The 26,198-nt window shown below is 45.2% G+C and overlaps 1 protein-coding gene across 2 annotated transcripts in view; it reads right to left on the reverse strand.

The window, feature by feature from the left end:
* Nucleotides 1–5,175: 5,175 nt before the first annotated feature.
* The window catches only part of GATB (glutamyl-tRNA amidotransferase subunit B), a 70,721-nt gene continuing 49,698 nt past the window's right edge, over nucleotides 5,176–26,198 (reverse strand). The window contains exons 10-13 of one of the 2 annotated variants that reach the window (XM_081134049.1): nucleotides 22,758–22,891; nucleotides 14,865–14,943; nucleotides 7,409–7,543; nucleotides 5,176–5,967 (exon numbers count right to left, since the gene is read on the reverse strand). In XM_081134049.1, the coding sequence (XP_080990175.1) occupies nucleotides 5,839–5,967; nucleotides 7,409–7,543; nucleotides 14,865–14,943; nucleotides 22,758–22,891 (477 nt within the window). In that variant the 3' untranslated portion in view covers nucleotides 5,176–5,838. Of the gene's footprint in view, nucleotides 5,968–7,408; nucleotides 7,544–13,534; nucleotides 14,111–14,864; nucleotides 14,944–22,757; nucleotides 22,892–26,198 lie in introns of those variants that run through there. The other variant, XM_081134050.1, reaches the window with a different exon arrangement.

A 26,198-nucleotide genomic window follows, 5' to 3' on the forward strand; every position in this document is an offset into this window, starting at 1 on the left:
TTGCCCAGCTGTGGTGCAGCCGTCAGAACGTGTGAGGCCCAGCGGACTGGCCTGCTCGGGGCTTCCTGGCGCCTGCTTGTATTTGTACAACCAAGGGGTCTCCACTGGAAATAGGTGGCTTAAGGAAGGGAAAGCGAGGGCCAGAAAGATGGAGTGTAAGCTGTAAGTTACTATTCTTTCCTTTGTTTTGCACAAGTATTTATCTTCCAGCTTGGACTTAGCAGGTATATAAAATGCCAAAGCCGTATCTGGAAACTGTATTTAAGCCTTTAGGTTTGATTTACGCTCCTCTCCACTGCCTGGTGATGGTGTCAGTTCTTGGTTCCATGCTGCTTTATCATAGACCACCACAGACCTCTGTGGAACATGCTCCTTGGGAGAGAGACTGATTTTGTGCCTTAGTATTTTTTTAAATAGGTACTGAAGTAGACTGACTTTACAGAGACAGCTGACCAGTGTCCGGGGTGAGAGGCAGGAAAATGAACTCCGGTGGTAGGGTGCTGGTAGCAAACTCACATTGACAACCTTCTCTGTTTGACACTGGAAACTGGTCCATGTTTCTAAACCCACTGCAGCCCCCTCCAGGGTATTGTGTCCAGGGTTTTCCACCATGACCTGGTGGAAACTGACCTGGAAATACATTTTAGAAAACCCATTTGGTTGAGTGAAACAGCCAGGTGGGTTAGTAAGGGTGGGTCGGGGAATGGCGTGGACATGCCAGGGGAAAACCGTGAAACGGAGGCTATAAATAGAGAGCAGATCCTGAGGGGTTTGGAGGAATGAACATGGTCTAGGTAGATATGAAGATACTGTACAGCAGGTGGGTGATCATGGGACAACTCCTGGGAATGAAGAAGATTCTAGTCACACAGTAGATGAGGCCTTAGAAATATCTTATGTGTGGTTAAGTTTGGGCGAAAAATTGAAAGATATTTGGCGTGCTTTAAAACGTGGCCTGAGTATAAGACACTTTCGCATGTGGACAGACTCGCATGTCCAACACTGTGCTACTTGTGGATGCCATGGGCAGAGCCTTCGGTGCAGCCCGAGGCTGGCGTCGCTGTGTCTGGCCTGATGGCCCAGGGCAGTGCAGGCAAGTTGGGGGTTCCTGGAACATCACATTAACCTCAATGCATAATTCAGGGTCTGAGGTTAAGTTCAGATGGATAGAATTTTGTTGTATGAAGTATATGGGAATGCTGGGCTATTTAAAATTGATTTGGGAAATGGCCAAAGAAATGTTCTTAAATTTTTAAACAATTTTCAGGTTAAGTTTGGACTAAAATACAATTGGGGGGGGGGGGAGGTAAATGACAATGTCTTAGCCACGAAGTGGGGATGCTAGAGTAACCAATTAGAGGTGGGATTTTCTTTATCAATGGATACTTCCTTCTGGTATTTAGAGGAATTATGAAATTCTCCCTATTTTTCTTAATATTACAGGGGTGGGCAAAAGTAGTTTACAGTTGTGAGTACACAAAACAGCTTATTCTTCAATTATTGTTTATTATTGTGTTATTTGTATTACAACTGTAATCCTATTTTTGCCCACCCCTGTATTTTGGAAAATACTTTTGACGTTCTGGGGTTGGAACTGTGTCTGTCACCTGTAGGGGGATGTGTTCAGTTCTTCTCTGGGCCCTCAGGAGTACCTTTTCCTTAGCAAGTGGCTTTCATTGTGGTCAGATGTGGCTGTCAGGAGGGCACACCCTTAGCAACAGAATCTGGAAGCTGGGTACGTTATTTGGTTTTCTCTCCAATGTGGGCAGCCCGTGGTGCCAGACTGAGAGTAGTTTCGATGTCTCCGAGTCAGTTTGGTTGCAGAGGCGTGTGGGTCAGTTTCCAGATCTGTGGAGAGGTTTGTGATGCATTTCATTCTGGATCAGTGTGTCAAGGCTGCTTTCATGAGGGAAGTGCTGCCCCAGCAGGGGTGGGACATGCCACTGGTGTGATGTTAAATGTCCACAGCATCCCCTCCAGCTCTCATTTAAGGGCAGTTCAATTTAATTGCTAATTACCAGCCCTGTGTTTACTGGACTGACTGTCACGCTTGCCATTTTTATGAAACAGCTTATTATTGTAGGACAGCTATTATTGCACGTGCTACTTCCAGTCACTGGCCCAGGCCAGTGTGATTTGTGGCTGGCTGAGAACCTCGGCCAGCTTCGCAGTACTGGCTCTTCCTGGGAACAGCAGTCCTCTGGTAGCTGAGGCCACATCAGCTTTAAGTCGCTAAAAAGATATTCTCAGGCCCCTTCCTGCTTCAGCCATATTTCTATAAATCACACAACACAAATTCTCCAAGTAACAGCTTAAAACAGAATACTGTCAAGCCAGTTTACACTCCATCCTTAAATCACATCATTGAGGATCGTGTGAATGACCATCATAAACCTAATGCTTTTTTAAGAAAGAGCTCTTGGAAGACAAAGCATTGTTTTCAGGGTAACTTTGCCTTGGTAAACCCTCCCTGCGTCCCGGCTTTATTAGGCCATTACTTGTTCTGGAGGACAGATTATCCAGGCAGCTCATTAACTGGATAAACGGCGTCAGTGAAAGATTTTGGAAAAACAGGGACAGGATGGGAAGGAAGCATTCAGTTCTTTGGCCTCTGCACTTAGAATCCTATGATGAATGATGATTTTAGGTAGGATTTACCCTTCCTATCCTATTCAGTTCCTGTTTTACATGTGAGCAAACCTAACTCCCTGTCACCCACACCAGTAGCAAGACTTCTAGTAGGTTCTGTCAGCACGAGTACGGTCTGTATTTCAGGCACCTTTGGGGGAGCATGGATTTACTCTGTCATTGAAGAATCTGACAAGAGTGATGGAAGCTCTTGGTCCAGATCATAAATTTCGTGGAGCTGAGGCTGCAGAAGTCTGTGCTTCTTAGCGTGTCAGCTGAGTTTTTACTGGGACAAGTCTATAAAAGGACCACCTATAACTAGGCCCCTCTTGGCCCTGGAGACATTTTAAAAGAGGGGATTTGGTGCTGTCTTAATTGATTTTTGCTAAGTTGTCTGACTAAGGGAGGCAGTGAGATTGAATTTCAATCAGATACTTTGCATCTCACAATCTAGGGTCAGCTCTCTTCTCAAATAATCCATGGGTGCATTTGTCTGCAGCCTGCTGAAGCAGCACAGCAGCCATCTCCACACTGCCTTTGGTAATGAGTAAATAACAAGGCCTTTCAGAGAGATTTAGTGGTTTTTCCAAATAGTCACCATGTAGAATCCTTGGAATGATGCAGCTAAATTCAATAGAAACGAAAAATACAATATAAATTGTGGGTCACGGCCATGAGCTGTATATTGAATTAACCTACCAACTCAAAGCCCGAAGAGGATGTGGACCTCCTCTTGGCCTTCACAGCCTCATCCCAGATTAGCAATAATTCCAAAAAGGAAGGGTGGAGTGTGGAACTCAGCTAAAACATCCTTAACTTGGTATAAATAATGATCAACATTCTTCTTCCTGGGCTACCCACACCTTGAAGGATCGCAGAAGTTCACCTTGATGCATAACCCTGGACAGTCAAGAAGCTCCTTCCTGGACAAAGAGATCCAGGATTTACAAGCCTAGTAAGTTGGCAGCACCAACCTCATACAAAGGGTGCCCCACAAAAGGCTGCCCATTTAATTTTGTTTTATAAAATTAATGAACTTTTACTAAGTATGTATTCCGTTAGCATGCTGAGTTCTGAGGCTCACATTCCCACCCTCCCACCCTCCCACCATAACCAACCAAGCAGCCTCCTCAAGTAAAACAACACATGGTTTAGACCTGACCAGGCAGAGCTGGTTCAGGCGGACCTGGGGGCAGTCCCTTTTCTAGCACACTCCCCTCCCGGTTTACAGGTGTGTGGAGCGCCAACTCACACATTTTAATGAGATTTGTCCAAGTAGCAAATGACCAAACTAAATTCATATTCATGCAAAGTAGTATTTAAAATTGTATTTCACTGAGGCCCATTTATGAGCAGAGCCATACTTTGTGGATTTCTTGGGGTGTTACGTAAATATATCTTCCATTATCCAGTCAGGCTCCAAGTAAGATATCTGAGCTGAAGCTGTTGTTTTTTTTCTCCTTATAAGCAGTTATAACTATGTAACAGCCCGATTTTCAGGATTTTAGCAGTGGGATTTCAGGACCACAGCACTGTCAGAGCTGGACGACAACCAGCTTGGTTAAAGCTTGAGTGATTTAATGATGGCGTGTTTCTCTGGAGATGGTCAGTCCACAGTACAGTTAATACTTGAAATAACAGTTCTGGTAAACACCTTCCTCCGGCTGCCCTGCACCCCGGTTAAGCCAACCCTTGATTTCCAATGGTCTGGAAAGACCCTCCAGTGCGTTCTGAAAAGTGTGGTGCCTAAGAAGCCAGGCCTTTGCAAAATAATGATCCCCCAGATTCCAACCTCACACTGCCTTTCCCACCTGGAATTCAGACTTGTTGGGTGAGGAGACAGGATGGACTCTGCCTTTCTCTCGAAAAGAGGCTCAATGATATTTTACTTTTAGGCCCAGTAGTTGTCAGTATTGTGACAGAATGTGAGGGGCACATGGCTTCCTGGGTGATGTAACGTACTCTCTCATAATTCTAAATCAGCAAGAGGGACCTTCTCTCGTTACCCAGTCAGGAAGTCCTGAGCAGCGTCTGGACCATCACCTGCCAACCCGGTGATGGGGAAGGTTCACTTTCTCCCGCCGCCACGGGAGCACGATCATGCTGGAAATGCTTCCACTCTTTTTAGTAGGCTAAAGAACTGTAAAATTAGGGCTTCCAAAAATTTTCTTATGTCACAATTTGACATGTGCTTTTAAAAAACACCATTTGCAAAACTGGTCTTTAAGCATGTGAGTCAGAGGTAACAAAGGCGTAAGATGAACTAAGGGGCGTCCCAGTGCGGAGACAGAAATATTATTACTGTCACAAGAACAGCGGCGAAGCAACGAGCCCTCACGGAGATACTGTTAGCTGTACCACACTTACTGTTAAAGGTCAAGATTTTGACTTGCCAGTTTATAATCTTATCCTTTCCAGGCGAAACAAATCAATTTGATGTTACAGCTTATTATTCTTTTTATCTCTTTTTGGCCTGAGGGTGGGTGGGGGATTGTCAGTTGCACAATCTTTGAAGTGTAAGTTAATTTTTTATGTGATATTTCAGTATATATTTTATTCATTAAATTTATTTGAAAATGTCTGTTGTCTATTTTACCAAAAAGAAAAAAATCATTTGTTCTCAAAGCATTGCCTCCTGGGTCCCTCAGGAGCTGAATGGACACCATTTCTACGCAGGGGATGGGTGACTGGTCCTAATACCTAATACAAGACTAATATGCTCCTTCCCTGCCCTCGTGAGGCCTCTCTAAACACACGTATGTTTATACTGTCAATGGATTTATCTTGTCTTCCTCTTAATCAACCTCTTTTTAGGTCTAAAACACTGCACCTGGATTCTGGTCTCTCGCTCACTCACTCACTGCTAGTCCCCAGCACCTAGAATGATGCTGGCCCTTAGCATGTGCTCAGAAATATTTGTTGAAGGAACTGCAGAATGAACTTTCCTTAGAGAGGTAACAGTGTCTGAAACAATATGTTTCATTTAGTTCAGAATTATTAAGCACTAGAATGTGTGTTTTTTAACCACCTTTGCAGCTATGATGGAGCCGTTTTGATGTCAATGACGAAAATGGGTGAGACTGCTTCCCCGGGTCTGGCTGGCCAGGGACTGGGAGATGCCAGTACGTCGAGCTCATGGACATCAGGCTTCAAGGCTCTAGTTCTGTTGTGGCTTCACTGTCTCCCTCAGGCAGAGGGACCCGAAATATCTCATGACGACAGCTGCTTCTCCAGTATCTCCTTTATCACAGTCGGATCTGCTCGGCTGACAGTTGCTTTTCGGACCAATCCAATCAGTTTATTTATAGCTCTGGGGTTTCCCTTCTTCATATCCATTACCTTACAAGACAGAAATTGTTTTAGAGAAGAAAATATAGACTCATATCTAAACATCCTAAATTAAGGTTCATATTTACTGAAATTTAAATTGTTTTTTTTAGTATGAGATATAAAATAAAAGGAAACAGGGGAGGGATGAAGTTCTGAGGTGGTTTCTAGGCTCCCGTCAGAGTCCTGGCTACTTTGCCCTCTGACTGAAATGGGCTGGGGAATGTGCTGCACCAGGAGGGACCCAGCCGGCAGGAAGCTCATGCGCCTCCAGGGCCACAGCTGGGGAGCTTCTTGGAGGCTTGTGAGTCACACTCTGAGAGAAACTGTCAGACTGACCAGAATGAGGCGCCCTCTAGGCCTCCTGTGGAGGTCAGCAGACCCTGAAATGCAGGCTTCTGTCTCCCTGGAAGGGTTAAACTCCCGTTTGCTAGAAAGTAAATCCACAGAATGGCAACTTTCCCAGCGCCTGTGGATGGGGGGCATTGGCAGTGGTGGGCAGGATGGGGACGACAAAAGTGGGAGGCACGGAATGCCTATCAAATAGCCACCGACTGTCAGGGCCACCAGCTGCTACCTCCTGCTCTGAAGCATCTCGATGGGCAGTAACGCCTGTGAGTATTCGCACTCAGGGCCACAGAAGTCTGAAACTGGAAGTGTCTTCACCAGTCGCTGAGGCTGAGGCTGGCGGACAGAGATTGCCAAGACCCAGTGCAGGCTCATTTTCCTTGTCAAGAGCTCCTCCCAGAGCTGTGTCCCGGCAAGCTGAGGTAGGTGGGTATTATTCTGAGGTGCTAGCCATTTCCCCCCACTAAAAAACATCTCTAGACAATATGATTAGACTTAGGGAGGGAAGGAATGAGGGGTGCTACTCACTGTAGCTTTTCTATTTTGTTCTATGCTCAGAACACATAATGGCTTGGTTTTTAGCTACATTCCTGTTAAGGATTTTTTCCATGATTTATAAATAATTTTCCTTTCTGCTTTTCTTCCCACCTCTTAAAGGCATGAAGCTAAAGTGTTTCCCTAGCTGTCTTCCCCTCTGCAGTCATGCCTGCTGGGTTTTACTGAGAGGCACTCCTTGTAAAGCAGAGCTAGCCACAGCACGTGCAGAATGCCAGCCCCGGGAGGGCCGCGAGCCTGGGAGGTAGAAACTTGGATCTAGTGAGTCTGGGAACCCCTCAAACTGGAACTTCATGAGTTTAACCGGCAGGGGTCGATCTTTCTTTTCCTTGGCAAAAGTTGCATATTTCTAATATTCACCTAATTTCATCTCTTGACCTTAGCTAAAAACTGACAAAAGTACTTGGGGAATTGCTGATGAAACTGGGTCAGCCATTACTAGGAAGTGCCTCTGGGTTGCTACAGGGCGCGGTGGACAGGTTCTTGGCCCTCTGCTGGCTCCTCGCTCTGGCTGCATGTGAAGACCCTCCTCTACCTGGGTGGCAATTACCACTTGAGGATGTTCCTCCAGTGTGGCCTGGCAGAGCTGTTCCAGGGCCTCGTGATCCTGCATCAGTTCAAGCTGCTTTTCTGAAACAATCTGCGCTGGAGTCTTCCCTTCACTCCTCCACAGCTCCTCAAACACCTACAGGCCAGAGGCGGGAAAGAAGGACAGAGGAGTGAGCAGGCAGATTCCATGAATCCCAGCGGTGGGCCTGGCCCACAGGGTAACCTGCCTCTCCTGAAGCATCCGGGGACGAAGCTGCTCTACGGCGCAGGCACACACGCCTGGAGTCTCCTGTGCTGAGGCCGTACCTGCATAGACAGGTACCCCCGCCAGCTGACTCAGCCACCCGGCAGGGCAGGGAGGGGCTCTGGGAGGTGCGAGATGATTACTCACAGGCTCCTGGGACAGGAGCCAGAGGGCCAGGCATAGCTCTGCCTCCTGTCCACTGAAGTGACAGTGTGGTGAAGGATGGGGCGTCACAGGCCTGCAGGAGGTAACCACTGCACATAGATAAGGCCCAGAAAACCCAGCTTGCTGGGAAAGATGATTTTAGGGGAGCAAGAAAGTGGCCCCATAATGAAGATACAAAATGGAAAATAACTAAAAACATAAATCATAATTCATAGGGACCTGGCGCCAAGCTGGCTAGGATGATCAACAGTGAATGGCGTTTGTATTTTTCTACTTATCGAAGTTGGAAAAAGGAAAACATTTTTAAAGAAGGCATTTCCTGGGCAGTTTTCCTCATTCCTCTCATTTTGCTAGTGTGAGCTGGGAGGGGTGATGTCCCGTGTGTCCCCTGCAGTACCTCCTTCATCTCAGCCTGCAATCAGCACTGAGCACCCCTAAAAAAACTCTAGCCAAAGACGAGCCATCCCTCCCAGAAAAATAGCTGGTCAATAATTAGCACATAGGACTTCCAGTCAAGAGGCAGAGTAGGTAAAAGCTGTGCTCACCTCCTCCCATGACCACATCAAAATTACCACTAAATTCTAGAGTAGCTATCACTGAAACCACCTGAAGAGGAGGTATGAAGGAGAAGCCATGTTGAGAATGGTAGGAGGGGTGGAGACATGGAACAGGCAGGTCCCATATCCATGGTGTGGAAATTAAGAATCAGGAAGGTTATCTCAGCTGCAGAGGTGCCCTGAGGAGCAAGGGGTCCCACCCCAGGGCATCGGTGCTGGGAAGAGGAGTCCCCGTAACATCTGACTTTGAAAAACCAGCATGGACTGCATGGGAGTGAGATGGAGCTTAAGCCCTCAAGCGGACTCGTTCCCAAACTCACTTGCTCTGGGCTCCAGCACAGGAGCAGCAGCAGCTCTCTCCAGAGACAGAAGTGCTGGCAGAAGCCACTGCTCCTTTGTTGAGCTCTTCCAGCCAGCCAGCCAGCCAGCCAGCCAGCCCGCCCGCCCGGCAGAGGTGGGCGCGAAATCTGAACTCTCCATCAACCATCAACCTGGCTAACACCGTTCGCCCTATCCTGGGGATTCCTTGCTTGCCCGGCCTGAGCCACTTCTAGTGGTTCCTCCACACAAGTGGCCTGCCTTACCTCATGCTGTGGACTTTCCTAAAATCTCTCAAAGGTCCACAAACTGCAAACAAGCAAGCAGCATCCAGCATTGGCATGTCCTGTACCTCTTGCTAAGTAGCTCCCAGCCTGGCACAAGTGACGACTGGCCTCAGCTTGCACTGTAATTCATGTCAGGTGGCCCCAAGGATGGTATAAGCTGTGGCCAGTCTTGGCTTTGAATATAGCCTCAACTAAGCAGCCGCAAGCCTGACACAAGTGGTTGCTGGACTCAGCTCACACTGTGGTGCCCAACAACGGGTCTCAAGCCCAGCACAAGTGGCCGCCAGCCCGGGTTTGCAGCAGATAGAGCCTCTAACTAAGCCCAGCACAAGAAGCAACCAAACTACAGATCACTTTGTAGCCCCAAGCCCAGAAGAAGCAGTGACTGCTCTTGTCCTGCACCACAGCCCCTCCCAAGAGGCTCCAGAACCAACAAGCCCAGTGGTCGACTTCAGACCACACCAGAGCACCACCCAACCGGCTCCACAAATGACAAACCTGAAGGGCAGACTTGGCTGGTACAGAACCCTGCTAAAGGAGTCGCTCCATTGGGTCAATCCCCAAACAACAGCCCCCAAGTAGCCAAAGTGATTTTGAGAAAAAACAAAGTTGGAGACATCATGCTACTTGACTGTGGGCTGTACTACAGGGTTATGGTGGTGAAGGCAGTGTGGTGTTGGTATGGGATGGATGTGTGGACCGATGGGGCAGAGTGGACAGCTCAGAGGTAAGCCCACATCTGTATGGTCAATTGACCTTTGACAGGGGAGGCAGAGGTATACAGTGGGGTGAAGACAGTCTCTTAGGTGGGTGGTGCTGAGAAAGCTGGACAGATACATGCAGGTGAGTGAGGCTGGACCACTTTCTTATTCTATATACAAGAATGAACTCAAAATGGACTGGGGACTTGGTTGTAGGACTTAAGACCATGGAGCTCCTAGAACATAGGCAGTCAATTCTTTGACATCACTCTCAGCAATATTTTCTTAGGTATGTCTCCTCGGGCAAGGGAAACAAAAGAAAAGAAAAACAAATGGGACTACATCAAATTAAAAAGTTTTTGCACAGCCCGGCCGGGAGTGGCTCAGCGGTTGAGCATCAACCTAGGATCCAGGTGATTGGGGTTCGATTCCCGGTCAGGGCACATGCCCGGTTGCGGGCTTGATCAATGACTCTCTCATCATTGATGTTTCTATCTCTCTCTCTCCCTCTCCCTCTCCTTTCCTCTCTCTGAAATCAATAAAGATATATTAAAAAAAAAAAAAGTTTTTGCACAGAAGGAAACCATCAACAGAATGAGGGGACAACGTACTGAATGAAAAAAGACATTCACCAACTCTTAGAGACAACACCATGGTGATTACCAGAGGGAAGCAGGGAGGTAGGACAGGGTAAAGGGGGATAAATGGTGATAGAAACTAGACTTGGGGTGGTGAACACACAATACAATATACAGATGATGTATTACAGAACTGTACACCCGAAACTTACATAATTTTATTAACCAATGTGACCCCAATAAATTCAATAGAAAACATTGTTCCTAATTATAAAAGTTAATACACAATCACTGTAGAAAATAGGGGAAAATAGAAAAGATAAAAAGCAATCACCTGTATTTCCACCCTTGGGATAACCACTTAGTATTTTGGAGTTTCCCTTCTCACCTTTCTGTTTTGTAACATAGTTGTGATCATAACATATATAAAATTTGTGACCTGCTTTTGTTTCCCTTATTACAGGAGAGCTTTCTTATATTAATAAAAAGCTAATATCCATCAAACATTTATCATAATTAAATTATCCCCTACTGGTGGGTATTTAGACTTTGACTAGTGTTTATTTTGTTCATTGCTATAGTCTCCTAAAAATGTTCCCAGTTGAGAATGTCCAACAATCAGGAAGAAAAAATGGAGATCTCAAGAGACTCCAGATATCTGGCTCAAAGCAAAAAACACCTGCAAGGACTCATGTATAAAGAATCTATGCAGCAACCCTTTATAGGAAAAGGAGACAGGAAGCTCAGCAGGCATGGCCGTGCAGCAGGCACATCTGCCAGTCCTGGCTTGTGTCATTCCTGTCTACCTGCCACAGCAACTGTAGCTGAAAGCACAGAGCAGATCTGAGCAGGCTGACCAGGGAATCAGCCTAGGCCTGGCACCTAACATGACTGGGACCCAACAGGCTTAAACACTGGTGGGAATTGCCTGAGCCAAAATAACCAGAATAGAGGCAATGTGAGGCAGCTCGGGGATCACTGCCAAACCATACCATTCATAGGAAAAGCAGGACAATGCTAGAATGGATGCTTTTACATGCAGAGAGACTGGCTGTTCCCTGACAAAGATGGGTGGGTTGGGGTAGGGTACAAAGGAGGGACACTAGAGAAACACATTTCATTGGCCTCCGGGAGCAAAGGGGTGGCAAGTGTTCTCTACTCTTGGAGTTAAAACACATCAGCTTATTAACTTCATGAGTTAGTCAAGTGGCCACTGCAGCTCCAGCTCCAGCTCCAGCTCCAGCTCCAGCTCCAGCTCCAGCTCCAGCTCCAGCTCCAGCCCCAGCCCCAGCCCCCTGGGTTGACACAGTTGACTCAATTGGTCCAATCCTCTGCTCACTACTTAAGACAGACTGCACTCCTGGCTGGACCCCCGCAGGGCGGGAGCCACTGAAGGGGGCCGTGGGCCTCCTGGCCAGACTCCACAGGGCTTACCTCCCCTGGCACTCTTGTAGCAAAAATAATGATCTCTGTGGTTGCCAGCCTCACGGTGCAGCATAACTCCTCAGTTTTTTTTCTGTGTTTAATCACCACCCTGGGAAGTGCTATCAAAGTACAATTGTTTCTGCCCAGGCATGCAGCTCTGGGCCCTGCTGCTGCCCACCCAAAACACACAACCAGGAATTCGCAGGGCAGGGCTGGTCCTCTGTGTTAATAAATGCCCACCAAAGTATGGGTTAATACAAACTGGGAACCCAACCGCACCCTGACCACTGAGTCAGCTCTGAAACGGGACAGAAACTCAGCCTTCAGATCCCTGGGGACTGAATTCACACATCTTCTTACCTACTACCCAAGTGTTTCTCTAGCTAAAGCTAATTTTAAGGTATCTGGAAGGAAGGATGGAAGGGAAGCAGGCAGGCCCCTCACCTATCCTGGTGGCTTCCAGGGTGAGAGTGTGGAGGAAAGACCTGTTCAGGGAGATGGCCGGGAGGGGCATCCCCTCCGGCCAAAGGCAAGTATAGTGAAAGGTCATTGTTCTAAAAGGAACAAACATCAGCCCAAGCCCTTACCAGAAGCAGGCAAAGGAAAATGTGTGAACAACGGAAGCACTAAAAGGGAGTAACAGACATGAAACCATTTGTATGCATGATATATTACTGTCTACAAAGGTTTTTGTTTAAAGCAGGCCTTTTGTTTAAAGTAGACATGAGGAAATGACAGAATGAAGGAGAAAAATCTTGATAACCTCAAAAGATACATTAAAAGCACTTGATAAGATACAACATCCATTTATGACAAAACTCTCAAAATGGGTTTGGAATGAAAGTACCGCAACACAATAAAGGCCACATGACAAACCGACAGCTAACATCATACTCAAAGGTGAAAACAAAGCTTTTCCTCTCAGATCAGGAATGAGATGAGGAAGCCCACTCTGCCACTTCTATTCACACAGTACTGACGTCCTCGCCAGAGCAATCGGGCAAGAAAAAACAAACGAAAGGCATCTGAATTGGGAAGGAAGTAAAACTATCACTGTTTGTGGATGACACGATTTTATACACGGATAACCCTAAAGACTCCATCAAAAAACTATTAGAAATAATAAACACAGTGAAGTTATAGGATATAAAATCAATGTGCAAAAATCTTGCATTTTTATATATTAACAATGAACTATCAGAATGAGAAATGAGGAAAACGATCTCACAATCACCACAATGAGAATAAAATACCTAGGAATAAACCTAACCAAGGTGGTGAAGGACCTTGAAAACTGCAAGACAATGTTGAAAGAAACTGAAGAAGACACAAAGAAATGGAAAGATATTCTGTGTTCATGGATTAGAAGAATTAACATTGTAGAAATGTCCATGTTACCTAAAGGAATCTACACAGTCAATGCAATCCCTATCAAAATCCCAATGGCACTTACCATAGAAACAGAACAAAAAATCCTGAAATTTGTATAGTACCACAAAACTCTTAATAGCCAAAGCAGTCCTAAGAAAAAAGAATAAAGCCAGAGGCTTCACATTTTCTAATTTCAAATTACTATAAAGCTATAGTAATCAAAAAAAGTTTAATATAGAAAAATATAAAGATTTTCAAATTCTACCACCTTGAAATAACTACCATCAATACTGGATGAATTCCATTCCTGGAATCTTTCCTTGCAGATATACCACGAGGATGGATTCTTTATAAAAACAAATACCTTTTTTTTCTCTTCTCACCAGAAATTCAGAAAACAGAAGAAAAATAAAAAAGCAAAACCACCAAGGCAATGGTAAATAAGGGAGATTTCCTGACACAGCACACAATTCACACCTTTCTAATCAGACTTTTGTTTTATTTGATGGCTTCCCATAAGTCAGGGTTCACCCCACCACCTTTAAACATGCCAAAGTTTATTTAGAATCCAAAAGTGTCTCTATCAAACCCAGCTATCAGCACCTTCCAGCATTTTCCATGTGTTCCTACTGAACCTATCGTATTCACTACACTGAGTTTGTTGTATTTTTCTGTTTTGTTTTTTTTTTGTGGGGCAAGATGAGTGGAAAGGGGAAGATCCCTCCCCCCCATTTCAAATGCTACAATTCATCTACTGTTTAATACACATACATATATTCTCTGCCCTCAGGCCATCCAATCTTTCTGCTACTGCTGAACACTGTCATAAACATTTGTATTCCTCTGACATCCAGGCAGCCACAATACTTTCCTGAAGGTGGCGAGGGCCCTGCAGCTGACAGCCTCACTTGGTGGGTAAACAGTCTTTCATCAGTTCCCGTCTCCAGGTTCACAGCAAATGGGCAGGTGTATACGCCATGGTGCCTCTTAATTAGCCAAAAGCAGCCACTTTCCAAAGCCTCACTCTGTAATCTGCCACCACTGTTGATGTGTGTAACTATTAAATGAAAAAGGCACCATTAAAATAACATTAAGTTTTTGGCTGCCTCATTGAAAGCTACAGATATCTGAAGTGGAGATCAGGTGGCCACCTTGGTGTTCTTTATCTTTCTGGGTACTTATTTGTCTGAGTTTTCAGAATTCCAGGAATCCTTCATCCACCTAAGACTGTTAGGTAGAGGTGGAGATGAGGCAAAGGCCACCTTTGATGATGATGCTATTTTTCTGAGTTTTCACACACGCTGGGCACGTGTAAAATTTTCTTTAAGCAGCCTGTCTGACTTCACCCTCCTTGCTGAAAGACTTTCAGGGGCAGCCACACGACAAAGAAAAATGAGCCCCTGGTACTGAGCTGGGAGGCTGCAGAGGATGCGAGAGGGAGCACCAGAGGCTGGGAGCAGTGAGGTTGCCCGGGCCTCCCACAGCACAGGGCAAGTTCCACAGTCAGAAGCCCCCAGGAACTTCAGGGCCCCAGCCTGTTACATAAACAAATGTTTGGGAAACATGCCAGGCAAAGCAATAAGTATTCCCCCTGGCTGGCAAAGATGAGAAGCAAATCACCTGCCTAGCTCAGACTGGCTTTATTTTATTTGCTAAATAAAATATCTCTACCTTTCAGTATACATACAGATAGCACTTATAAGCACTTACTACTTCACCTATGAAATTCACTTAGTGGAGGCATTTGAGTTTCACAGAGAACTTTTGCTGGGACAGCAGAGCAGCGGGGAGTTTAGGAAGTGTGGACATACCTGTTTAGCTGCTGCTGAAGAAATGGTTTTCCGGTCTAGGAGGTTGAGAAGCTCGGCCAGTGCAGAAGGTGTGACAGGACTAGCAGCCCCCAAAAGAAAAGAGATTTACATTTCACGTCAGCGTATCCATTTACAGTTATTCAGAATTGCAACACTTGATTTTACAGGTTTAAATAATTAAACCCCCACCTGGGAATGAAAACAACAGGCTAGTTGGACTTTATTTTATTTATTTATTTATTTATTTATTTATTTATTTATTTATTTATTTATTTAGTATTTTAGGATATAACACATTTTTGTGACTAGTTTTGTTTTTCTTTGTTTTACCACCCAATAATAACAGCTGTTTGGCAGAAGTTGTAGCAACAGACAACTGCTCAGTTTAATTAGTCAAAGAAAGGAGGTGGTTGCAAAATTCATGAACCATGACGAGGAAAGGAAAAAAAACCCCAGTAATTAAGTATTTTCAACGGAAAGATCAGCCTAAAAATTACTTCAAACAAAACAGCTAACAAAGCCACTTTTTGATTGTTTCTGTGCAAATATAAATTCTTTTGAATTGTGAGAGCTTTTCGTTATGGGTACACAATGACCACCCACCACGCCCTTCGCTGTCTTCATGGGCATCTCCATAGACTGCTCTCTCCTGCAGGCCCACAACAGCTTTCTGGACACAGAAGGGCCCAGAATTCATTATACTTTTAGGACGTGACTTATTTACCAAGATTCTGTGATATAAAAGTCCAAGGAGCGAGCAAACACATGAAGTGTCATTAATTTACATTTAGGGGTAGGAGTTAGTGGGGTGGGGGTGAGTGAAAAGATGAGATTGAATTACAGATTATTATTTTTTAAATATAAGGTTTTGCTACTTCCAAACATGCACAGCAACTAGGCCACTGAAATGCTATCTGTCTGAGGTCATTAGGGTCTAGTTTTAAATAGACAGGAACAACTTATAAATAGCACATTAGCGTGTCTGTGTAAATGAAAGCTTCTGAAATGCTTAACACCACTTGAAAACACCTTCTGTTTGAGTCTCGGTTGCCATCATTCACTATTAATTTCTTTGTAAGCTTTTAGATAATAAAAAGGAAGCTACCATTTAGCCTCTGCCAGTTTCCATGAATTTCAGACCAATCGAGTGCAAGTTAACCAGGTATGCCTTACTGTACAGTCTGATGCAAGTACAATGAACCCTCATGAGGGTGGTTCATGAAAACAGCTAACACACTGAGGCAGGCATCATCCTTAAAGTGTTTGTTTATCCCGAAGTATGTATGGGTAAAGGTGACTCCAAGTGGAAATTAGGTTTGGAGAGTGTCTGATGTGATTAAGTTAGTATCCTGAACATCTGTGAAGCCCCCCTGATTAAATCTCAACAAGAAGAGGGGCAGAGGGCTGGGAAATAAGCTTTTCCCAACCTCCCAACCTCCCACCCTTACAAGTAATACAGAATCAGGTTTCTGGGATGTTCTGCAATCCTGGAAAATACAATGGCCAATTAGAGTGTAGACTGTGTAGAACCACAATCAGCAGTGAGGTAGTACTGGATTTCTAGAGCATGCAAAAAAAGGGTCCCTACTCCCTATGAGTCCATATATAAGGGATGCTGGGACAGAAATAGAACATAACTAAAAATGCTTTGCCTTTTACCTAATGACCTCAATTCATTAGTTAGGTGATAAATTTGCACTATAAAACACCTCCACTGACCTAACAGCCCCTGAGATTTTTCAATCACCTTTTTATACCCACAATGCTTGACACATAGTAAGTCAATAAAATTTGTGTCATGGACTTCTTCCCCACAACAGGGATATCTGCTATACTGCATATACCAATTCCAGATATACTAGGGCTAATCTCAAGTAAGATGATGACAAAGATCAGTTCTTGTCTCACTGACCCTGACGGACCCCCCTCATCAGATAAATAAATAAACCATTAGCTATGGAACATAACAGCAGCAGAAGCGCAAGCTACTAATTTGTTGCTGTCAGATAATACCAGTTTCTGGACAGTGAACACGTCTCCAGGAAAGAATGATCTGACATTGAAGGTTAAGCTTTGTGTGCTTGCCTCCAATCTCGAGGCCAACATATCTACAGAGCCCAGGAGATGGGGTATTTCACTTCTCCTGACTTCATCCAGTCCTTTAGCGCTCTCTTAGGATCACAACTCCATCTCCAGCTTGGATTGTGGCAACAGATACCCTGACACCTTTCAACCATGACCTGGCCAAGCTGTACCTGAGAACTGTGCTGCCCATCTCAATCCTGAAGCTCGTTTTAGGTCCAAAGTCCAACAAGAGCTTTTCTGGTTGGCCCCTTTAAGCACCAGTCTTCTGAAAGGTTTTTAAAGATGGATGCTGATTTGCAAAATCAGTTCCTGTCAACTTATCTCCAGAGTGTTCCTTGCAGGTGTAATCATGAGACTATTGCTAGCTTTGCAGTACTGCTATTCTAAGCGTTGGGAACATTCGCCCTAGTGGCTGAGGTTGTTCACTCATGTTTGTTCCGAGGGGAGACTGGCAAACAGTCCAGCTAGCAGGTCTCTGAAGGGTACAGGAAGAGAGCTGCTCCAGCTAGGTCTGGGCTCCTCAGTGCTTGTTTTACAGAAATTGTAAAAGGCAACTGTTGTTTAGCTTCCTCTCTATCTGATTTTGGAACAACCAAGAACATTCGACCCTTGAACAATGCTGGTGTTTAGGTCACCAACTGCAGGTGCAGTCTAAAATCCACTTAACTAATAGCCTAACTTCTCCAAAACTTAACTAATAGTCTACTGTTGAGTGGAAGCCTTACCAACAACATAAACAGTTGGTTACACATTATTTTGTAAGTTATATGCATTATTATGATAAAGTAAGCTAAAGAAAAATGTTATTAAGAAAATCATAAGGAAGAGAAAATTCACTTACACTATTTATTGAAAAAAATCTCTGTATAACTGGACCAGCACAGTTCAAACCTGTGTTGTTCAAGGGTCAATTGTACCCTCTAGGTTCTTCAAATTCTAGTGCTTATAAACTGTTTGAGTAAATACCAGGAGCTCCAAGTTCACGCAACAGGCTCATTTATCAACCTCCAGTTCCTATAGAAGCTACCAACACATTAAGCAAGCCCCTAATTTCACAGACCAACATATAAGGAAACGGACCTGGAAGTCAGAGGACTTGGCTTCCAGTCTTAGCAGGGTATAATGTCACCTTACAGATGAGGGCCTCGATTTCCCCATGTGCTAAATGAAGGGGCTGGACCAGAGGATATCTAAGGTCTCTGCAAGAACTAAAATTCAGGAGGCATAGCCAACAATATAGAAACCATAAATTCAAAGCTAACATTTGTATTTTCTCCAAAAGCTCACACTACATCTTCTTGTAGTCTTCCTGGCATCTCCTGGCTGACATCCTCTCCCCTCCGCTCCCACTGCACCATGGAGAGTTCTACAACAGGAAGCACCCCATTCTGCTTTGAACTAAAATACTGGTGCACAAGTCTAGGCCTCCCCAGGAGACGGAGAGCTTCCTGAGGGCCCGGAAGGGGGTCCTGTTTCTCTCTCCAGAGTGGTGCTCTACCCTTACTCACTGGCTATGGCTGGATTTTCCTGTGACTTTCCACACCCTCCATATTCTGATTCTGTTCCAATGATACAGTCAACTGTGCTTTTCTGCCATTTTTCACCCTCTGGCCTACCAGCTATACTCCTTCCTGGTCCAAAAACATGCCGATTCCGTTCCATTTCCACACCTTGGCTCACCACTAGTGTCGCCCAGCCCCTCTCCCTCACCAAATCCTGTTCATCCTTTAAGGCCTCACTAAATGGCCACACACACTGCTTTCAGTGCAGAGACTGGACTTTCTGAAGAGTCAAATCTGGGAGAACAGGAATGAAAGACAAAAGGCAACAGTTGACAGATAGTTGAGGAGACTGAGGGTAGCCATTGCTTTTACACTTAATACACCAAGATGGCAAAGAGGAGGGAACTAACGCTGAAGGCCCACTATGTGCCAGGCACTGGGCACTTTTCTCTCAAAACCCTTGGAGGTAGGTACTGTCATTTTCTTCTACAGTGAGGAAACTGAGGGTCAGAGAGGGGAGTTCATTCAAGTTCACTGCTGACAAGTAGCTAAGTAAGGAAGTGCACTGACCCCACATGGCTACATTAACACATGCATCTGTATACTGGGAGCAAGAGGCTGAATATCAAGTTGGCATTGTACAGAGGTACAGAGTCAACTCCTTTGAGCAAACAACTTTTGGAATCATATATCAATATCTGTTCATTTTTTCCACTCCACTTCTCCACGGCCATGGATGCTACTGAGACAGTAACACCCACCTACCAAGACCGGGCTCCACTGAGACTGGGACCTTGCCAGGGTCCTGCCATCTGCCTATGTGTCCCTAATGAACTCTCTCTCTCCCCCACTCCCCAAATTTAAACCTGCTGCTCATTCTTTCCTCCTTGAAACTTTCCTTTTCTTTGGCATCTGTGACACCAGCTCTCTCCTGGCTTTTCTCCTTCTTCTCTGCCCACGCTTCTCAGTTCAAGCCAAGTGTCTCAGGCTCCTCCTCAGCTACCTTATCATACTGGATCCTCCCTGACAGTTCTCATCCGCTCCCATGACTTCACATGCCATCTCTATGCTGCTAAGTCTATGCTCTACTTATATCTATGTATTTGCATTCCCAGAAGTGCCATACTCAGACTTACTCAAGATTTTTTCACATGCTGCTCCCTATGTCTGGAACACTTTTACCCCTGGACTTCACCTGACTAACCCTACTCATCCTTCGCTCAAGTCTTGGCTTAGTTGTTACCTTCCCTTCTCAATGCACCTGACTCATTGTTTTTTAATCACCAGCCTCTGGCCTGTCAGCTCTGAAAGCAGAGACTGTGTCTGTCGTGTCGACTGGTCTTCCCAGGCTTAACACGGAGCAGAGTCTGAGTTAACATGTGCTGAATAATGAACACATGAGAACTCAGATTTATACCTCCCATATATCTGTCAGCGGCAGGTCCACATGTCTGCCTGCCTGTTGGATATCCCCGTGAGGCAGATGTCTGTCCTTCACCAGGTTAGGGAAGTTTTCAGTCATTATTTCTTCAAATAGATTCTTGATCCCTTGCTCTCTCTCCTCTCCCTCTGGTGTCGCTATAATGTAGATGTAGTCATGCTCCATGTTGTCCCAAAGGTCCCTTAAACTCATTTTAAAAATTGTTTTTTTCCTTTTGCTGCTCTGATTGGATGTTTTCTTCTACCCTGTCTTCCAAATCGCTGATTCGATCCTCTGCTTCCTCCAATCTACTGTTTATTCTTTCTAGTGTATTTTTCATTTCAGATATTCTATTCTTCACTTGACTGGTTCTTTTTCACGGTTTCTATGTCTTTTTTCATGCTGTCGTAGTTCTAAGTTTCTTGAGCATCCTTCTTTTTTGAACTCTATATCTGAAAAATTGCCTCCATTCCATTTAACTCTTTTTTCTTCTGGAGATTTATTCTGTTCTTTCATTTGGGGCATGTTTCTTTGTCTCCTCATTTTAGCTGCCTCTTTGTGTTTGTTTCTATGTGTTAGGTAGGTCTGATATGACTCCCACTCTTGGTAGGGTGGACTTATGTAGCAGGCGTCCTTGGGGACCCAGTGGCACAATTTCTTTGATCACCTGAGCTGGGTGCTCCAGGAATGTTCCCTGTGTGGACAACAGGCCCACCTGTTGTAATTGAGTCTTGATTGTTACTGACCTGTTCGTGCATGGGGTCAGCCCTAAGACTGGCTATGAGGATTGACATGTACTGCAGTGTATGTGCTGCTGTGCAGGTGCTGCCCATAGGAAGTAGAATTCACCTCAGTAGTGTCTGGTGCCTGCTGAGATCTCCTTTTGGATATGTCACTTATGAAGCTTACTGGATCCTGCTCTGATGTTGTCTGAAGCTGGCCACTGGGTGTGTTGGATCAGGGGCCTCTTGGGAGGGACTCTGGTATAGGCCAATGTCAGATGCTGCCTGTGATTGGCCCTAGGTAACCAGTGTGGAGCTACAAAGTGACCCACAATTTGTGGCTGCCTCTGCTGGGCTTGGGGGTGTGTGGGAAGGATCAAGCTGTGCACCAAGGTCGGTTGGTTTTTACCAGCACCGGGCCTGAGGGTAGGTTAGCAAAAGTTCCAACGTACCCCAAGATCCACCTCCACCTGCTGGCTGCCTGTTAGGGTCAGTTACTGAAAGGGCCTTTGGCAGTACTCAAGCTGCATGAGGTAGGTTCTCAGCGCGTCAAGTTGGGGTGAGTGGTGTTTACCAGATTGAGGTTCAAACTCGGTGCCAGTGCTGGGTGTGAGGCCACTCAGGAAATGTCCCAGAGTATACCAAATCTAGTATGCCACCTGCTGGGTGCTTGCATACCTTTGTAGTGGGCTGGGGTCTCAGGGTAAGGCCAGCAGAGTTTATCAGGCCCAAACAGACCATGACTCGGCCAGGTGAAGGGAGGGCTCTCCATTGGTGGGGTATGCGAAGGAAAAGTGTCCCTTGTCCTAGAGCCACACAACTCAGTCTGTCCCAGATTCTGCCAGGAGCCGGATATCAGCAGAGTGGGGCCACTGGGAGTTGGAAGGATGGGGCTAGTGTATCTCCCATAAGGGGGAGGTGCTGGTCAGGTTTAGGGGAAGGTAAGGGAGTGGCCCCTACCCCAGAGCAACACAACTCAGTTTGTCCAGGATTCTGCCCATATCTCAGCAAGGTGGAGCCACCAGGAGTCAGGCAGGTGGGGCTGCTGGGAGCCTGGAGAGTGGGGCTAGGGGATCTCCCGTGAGGTAGAGGAGCCAGTCAAGTTCATGAAAAGACAGAGGAATGGCTCCCACCCCAAAACCACACCACTCAGTTACTGAAACCCCTCAAGTCTGTCCAGACTGCTATACCCAGGCCCAGGTAGTTGACTCCTCAGCAAGGTGAAAGAGCCACAGCGTGGGGCTATTGCATTCTGAACCCAGGCTCATGCTGTAAGGAGGGGAGTGATCCACACAAGAAAGATGGTGTCTGTGGTGTGGGAGAACTCAGCACAGGGATCCTAGTGGCTGTCCCTTCAGCTCTCTCCCCAGAGCCACAAATACCCAGTCTCTCCTCATGCAACTCTCGTCCACTCCCCTCTCCCTCTGCTGGAGCCCAGGGTGAGTGGCAGCAAATGAGCTTTTGTGGGTTGGCCCTTTAAGAGGCTGCCTGTGTCTCCAGCAGACTCTAGTGTCTCCCCAGTGGACAGAATCCCTGCTGATTTTCACAGCCAGATGTTATGTGGGGACCTCTTCTTGGCTCTGTTGAGACCCCACACTCCTCAGGAGGAACCTTTGCAGATGAGATATCCCTCCGGAATCTCAGCCACCACCTGTGGGAGAGGGGCCAGCTCTTTTTACATCTCCATCCTTCCTACTAATCTCAATGTGGCTTCTTCTGTAAATCCTTGGTTACAAGACTTCGCTTCAGCTAGTCTTCAGTTGGTTATTCAGGTTAATTGCTCTGTATTTTAGTTGTAATTCCAGTTTGGTCCTGGGAGGAGATGAGCGTAGCATCCACCTGCTCTGCCTCCATCATGGATGTCCCACAGTCTGTTTTCTTATAAGTCTGTAGCTCCTCAAACTTGTAAACTCCTTGTGTTTTTCATTCACAGGCCTCAGCACAGTACAAAGGACATTGTGGACAGTCAGAGATTTGAACAAATAAATGGATTTCAGATGTGATGAAGGACAGCTTTAGAATCTGGAATTCACAGGGGATGTTGGTGTCTTGTCAGGAGATACTGAAGGGAACAGGCACTAAAACACTGGCCCTGCCCTATTTCAACTGCTTCTGGACAGAGAGTTCATCTCAAAGCAAGAAGAAATCCCCAGACCCTACTCACCTCTCACTGACAGCAAGGTTCTGTTGCTTTAAATAGCCTAGAAAAGTGTTGAGGACCCAACTCGTCACTTTTTTGGGCTCTGCCCTAGTTTCTTTTATCACATTCTGGAAGAACTCCAGTAGGCCAACTTCATTCTGTAAAGAAAAAAAATTGTATAAAACCTCCAAAAAAGTGAAAGATCAGCATTCTGAAGGCAAATCAAACTGCCACCCTCTGCCTCCTCTGAGACACGGATTTGTTCTTTCCTAAACACAGAGATGTCACCAAAAAATTCTGATCACTTTCAGTAAATAGCAAGTATTCTTCTACCATCACCATGCATTTATACAGCATTTTCTCAAAGGAACGAACATATTTCAGAGTCCTCACTTTATGGAACAGAGGACTGTGAAGTCTACCATCCCCCAAACTTGCTTGCCCTCTCAATGTCAGCCGTGTGTACTCTGTGTCTTTCATCCTTGGGCCCACAATGTTCTGCCTGAGTTTACTGTCCTGTCTCTTTCCAGTCCTATCATCTGCTGGAAGTCCTAATGATTGCTAGAATAACAAGGTAAGAAAAGCAAATCAAGAAGGAACATTCCACCTCTGAAAAACCAAAAGTGGATTGTAACTGTATTAATCTTTACATCATCCCAAGAGGTAAGAGAAATGGTTTTCAAAATGAGGAAGAACACAGATACACATGACCCACTTAGCCCACATAACTGGTGAAGGGAGCAGCAGCTTCTAGGCTTTCTGAACCAAGCTAGGCCCAGCTGACCTGGCCTGTCATCTTGCTCCATGAAAGAACTCAGCTGGCTTGACTCATCAAGGAGTCTTGTTTGAAAAAGTCTCTACCATTTCTCCCTCTCTGGATAGTCAGCTCCACAAGTCAGGGGTCATGCTGTCCTGTAACTAGAGCTAATTGAGTGCTGGGCCATGGCAGCTGCTTGGTAAGTATCGGTGGATGGAATCAATGTCTCCCATCACTGTGTGTTTTTCAAAATCACATGTGAACATTCCTTCTTTAGCATACCATGTTTACCTTTAAATATTATAACTGCCACCAATATGCAAAGAATAACCCCAAGGCACTCATCAAGTTATACACTATGGATAACTGCCAGCTCAGATCGATTTGGCAGAACGAACCAAGAGACCTAACTCCGCCCTTTGTTTCTCAGTAAGAAAAATAAAAACATGTCCTACTCGCATGGGGAGGCTAAGTTTCCAAATGCAGAGGGTACACATTTTAAGTAGTAGATTACCCCAACCTGCTGAAATTCAAATCAAACCACTCTTTCCTTGAAATATATCTTTTAAATTTTATACTACATGTGAGGTTCTCACCCTTGCCCCTTTCAGAAAACCTTCATTGAACAAAAGAATTTTCTTGGAAAAATAAGATACTAGGAAGAAGCAAGAAATAGTAACAAAAGTGCTCTGAAAATTTAGCTATTGTAGATGCTGTAATATATACACAGGCACATAGTTGCTAAGGTAGAAATTCCAGAATTAAAAAAATCAACATGACCTTTGTAATAGATAAATTCTCTGGTGACAAGCCAACTGAATAATCCCATAATCACCTCTTGAATCTCTTTTCAAGCCAATGCTATTATTCTGCTCATGCTAAACCAGGGCAGAGGCCACCTCAGCAGCCAACACTTGATTATAGATAAAGGCAAAGGCAGGCAGCATGAAGAGGAAGTTCTGCTTAACTTATGAAAAAGTATTCAAACCTCCACAATGTTGCACAGAACCACAGGGGAAGTAGAAACCGCTATCTAGCCCAAATCAGATGGGTAGAACTCCTTTTGTTCTATCCCAGACAGGCTGGCTGCTGGGGAAAAGAGCTGTCAGGAGAACTCTCTGCTTTGCCAAGGAAAGGTTTCCTAAATTCACCTAGAAATATTGCACTTGAACTTGCAGGCTTGGCTGAGTTGCTGGGATGTGATGAATATCTATTCCTCTCCCCTTGGGTGGTTTTTTTATTGGATGGATAACATGGCAAGTCAGATTTCTGTTTGTCTTTTTGTGTCAGTGCTGTGATGAAGCCTCTCCGAGCTGGAACTGTACTATACTGGGGGAATCTATGGCTTCCACACAATCTGAGGCGGACACGAAAACCTGCAATCATAACTGGGTGAACTACAGATGGGGCTGAAGGAGGCCAAGCTGCTACCGCCCAGGGCAACAGCTCTGCATACTTCAGCCCAAAGGATGATGAACCAATAAAAAGTCATATACGGGTGCCTGCTCTGGTCCTTTAGATCAGAAGCCTGCTTTTCAGGAAAAAACACACAAAACATTCTAAGTAATGTCTTCTTAGTATTTCTGTGAGACAGGCAAATGCTAATAAGCTTGGCAAAAATCTCAGAAGTCCCTGGTGAATATGGCAGGGCAGCCATCTGGTTTTCTCAGAAAAACAGTAGAACAATAATTCCCTTACATAAAAACCGTATAAAGAGCAAGGCATAAAGGCCACTGCATTAGGGGACTCTTAAGGTCCTCTCAAAGGCAACAAGCAAGCCTTCGACTCAGCAATAATCTCTCCTACATTAGGCAGAGCTAAAACTTCAGCAATACAGTGTGTCAAGTCTCCTGGCCAACTGCCCCTTCAGGGATAGCTAAAGCAGCAGGAACAACTGGTCCTGTCTTTTGGATAATACCAGTCTTTACAGCTTTATACCTAGAGGCATCTTTTTCACATTTTAATCAAATTTCCCAAAGCATTCAATTACACCTGGAGCCAATGCCAGGTCAGCTCTTAGATGCTAACAGGAACCCTCTACTGCTAATGGATCTGTCAGCTGGTCAGTGCTGGTGTGAGTAAAGGCAGAGGGATCAATACCTCACCCTCATTGTCTGCTCTGGGGAGGAACCCTGATTTACCCTTGCACTTGGTCCTGGAAGCAATGTGCCCCAAAGCTGTCTTTTGTATTCTCCCTTCAGAGATGATAAAATATTGGAAGACTATCCAGTTGGAATAGGATGAAGGCTGACTCCTCAACTGCCACACCCAGTGAACCTGATGACAAGACTATATTTAGGAGTTGAATGAAACCAGATAGAGACAGCTGCCCTGTGGTGGGTTCAGAGAAGGAAGCTCACAGAGTACAAGTTGAAGAACAGCTGGTTATGTGGCAGGGTGACCTGGCAGCCCAGCAACCCTAGATTAGCAATCCGGGCTAGTTAAAAGGCTCTCAGGAATATTTCTAGAATACTTGAGAGGCACGGAGATCAGCAGTCAGCCCTGTGGGGAGATGCACAGAGTTGCTGCTGCTAATGATATATATATATATATATATATATATATATGTATATATATTTATATATATATATTTATATATATATTTATATATATATTTATATATATTTTTAAATATATCTTTATTAATTTCAGAGAGAGGAAAGGAGAGGGAGAGGGAGAGAGAGAGAGAAACATCAATGATGAGAGAG

The sequence above is a fragment of the Miniopterus schreibersii genome (genome assembly GCF_964146895.1).
Source record: "Miniopterus schreibersii genome assembly, chromosome: 4".
Classification (NCBI taxonomy): Eukaryota; Metazoa; Chordata; class Mammalia; order Chiroptera; family Miniopteridae; genus Miniopterus; species Miniopterus schreibersii.